This window comes from Terrapene carolina, unplaced genomic scaffold, assembly GCF_002925995.2.
Source record: "Terrapene carolina triunguis isolate 2854851 unplaced genomic scaffold, T_m_triunguis-2.0 Scaffold3795, whole genome shotgun sequence".
NCBI lineage: Eukaryota > Metazoa > Chordata > Testudines > Emydidae > Terrapene > Terrapene triunguis.
Genome location: NW_020668146.1, coordinates 1 through 2,237, shown reverse-complemented (window position 1 = coordinate 2,237; position 2,237 = coordinate 1). Strand labels below are relative to the sequence as shown.

General features: G+C 39.8%; 1 protein-coding gene across 1 annotated transcript; it reads left to right on the top strand.

Moving 5' to 3' along the window:
- Positions 1-437: 437 nt before the first annotated feature.
- LOC113408262 (ubiquitin carboxyl-terminal hydrolase 37-like) lies at positions 438-2,230 on the top strand (the record flags this gene model as incomplete). Its single annotated transcript, XM_026661431.2, has 3 exons — positions 438-507; positions 807-945; positions 1,717-2,230. Coding segments are annotated over 3 exons (297 nt in total), but the record flags the coding sequence as incomplete, so codon positions are not given.
- Between the last annotated feature and the right edge of the window lie 7 nt (positions 2,231-2,237).

Sequence of the window (2,237 nt, the reverse complement as noted above, 5' to 3'; positions counted from 1 at the left end):
GAAATCAATATAGTTCTCTTTGATTTTTCTTTTAACTTCTCTCTGTGAACTTATTGATATCAATGGAAAGTGGTGACTCAGGAAATAGCTTGTCTAGACAAATGGCAGTGCAAAGCAAAATGGAGAGCAGCTTGTATCATCTTACTGGTTTGGAATCAAAACAATGACTACTTTGTTGCTGTTCTGTTGGCAGACTGGTGAATGGGGAAACAAAAACAAACAAAATCATATGGCATTTCCCAATTTTAAAGGGACACTTTTTCCTCCTGGCCTGATCCAGTGTGGCAGTTCCTATGTTCCTTGATCACATTTCTCAAACAGTTGAACTTTGTGTACCAAGTACGCAAAGCCATATTCTAATGTGCTGTAAGGCCTGTTCTGAGCTAAGTGGAATTAAGAGCATATTTAAAAGCAAATGATTGGATTGTATTTTCCAGGTAGGAGAGCTCCCTCATTCCTATCGTCTCATCAGCATTGTCAGCCATATTGGAAGCACATCCTCTTCAGGTAGGGAATATGATACCTTTGGTCTCTCTGTCTCTCTCTGTTCATGTGGAGATTAAAGAAATGTCATTGAAAATGGTTGTAGTATTCTTTGAAGATGCAGAAAAGCTTTAAGATCTGTTTTAATAGTTAACATGAATTAGTCAAAAATATCCATTTAGTCTATAAGTGGTTTGTACAACATGATGGCATTTCAGTATTTAAATGTCCGCTAACTGCAACGGGGTATCTAGAAACCACTTACTGATTTGTTTTGAACTATAGCATGAAAATAAATATGGCTTCTCTTTTTATTTTTTTAGGCCACTATATTAGTGATGTCTATGATATCAAGAAACAGTCCTGGTTCACCTACAATGACCTAGAAGTGTCTAGAACGCTAGAGGCCTCTGTGCAGTGTGATAGAGACCGAAGTGGCTATATCTTCTTTTACATGCACAAGTAAGAGAATCTCAGCAGTTTGGGCTAGTAGTAATCATTTCCCGGTCATGAAGTTCTGTGCTCCTCTCCCTACCATCCTCTTCAGTGGAGTTGACAAATCTAATATTTGTCAGTGTGTCTGAATTTTAATTGTTACTGCTGCATATGATTTTGACTAGCACTAGAGCATCCCCTGAAAGTTCAGTAGCGCAGAATTATCCCTCACTAATACACAATGGTTTAGACACAACAAATCCTGCATGTTGGCAGGGCGTTAGACTAGATGACCCTTGCAGTCCCTTCGAACCCTTTGATTCTGTGGTTCTAATTGTCATAATGAGATGATAGCTAAGTGTTAAAGGCATGGTTAAAGAGGATGTTCAGTATCTCAGCTATATATTAGTCCTTAGTGTAGGTTTTCCTCTGACATAGTCGTATATTTGTAAATTCCCCCTAACCCTTTTACTAGCATTAATTTATTCTATTTTTGCTGCCCTCTTCCCTGCAAGGCTTAACGTGCTCTTAAATTTGCTATAATTTGTTGCAAAATCTTACTGCAGCTTCCAGCTGGTTCTGAATGGCTTCAGAATTTCAGGAGCTCTGCTTAGAGATCTGTAGTGACAAGGTATAATTCTTTAGGCTTAACTAGTAGGATCTATAATTCTGAAATTTCCAAGGCTTAAATTAAACCACTCATTTCCTGTGTGTCATTCTCCCTTCCCGCACTGTCTTCATCTTGTGCAGCAGCTCTGTGCTCATTGATTTCATAATCTCCCTTCTCATGTTTTCTAGGGAAATCTTCGATGAGTTACTAGAAACAGAAAAGAACACACAGCCGCTTAGCATGGAAGTGGGGCGGTCTGTTCGGCAGCCTCTGTGAAGAGCAAATCCCTTGTTTCTCCCAAGCATGGAGAATTCTAAACTTGTGCAAGTCACGCAGGAGTAGCAAACAGCTCAGGGCCAAAACGAGAGACAAAAAGTAAGGCGTATGGGATGCTTAACTTGCAGAACCACGCATGTAAACCTTGGCCTGAACCACACTGGTAAACCTTTGACATCCCAAAGCACTCCTCCTGTGGTGAGATTTTTATTGTTCCAGAAATATTTCTGTCAGCATGGAGCCTTAAAGCGTTACATCAAGCCACAAGACCACAGCTGCTCATAAACTGATGAAACAATAGTGCAAAAAGAGACTTGACTTTAAAGTCCATTAACTATGATATGTGAACGGGGAAGATTTACATATCACGTGGCATTCTGTTTTTTCCCCCACGAGCAATTAAAGCAATACAGCCTGCAACCTGGCATGTATC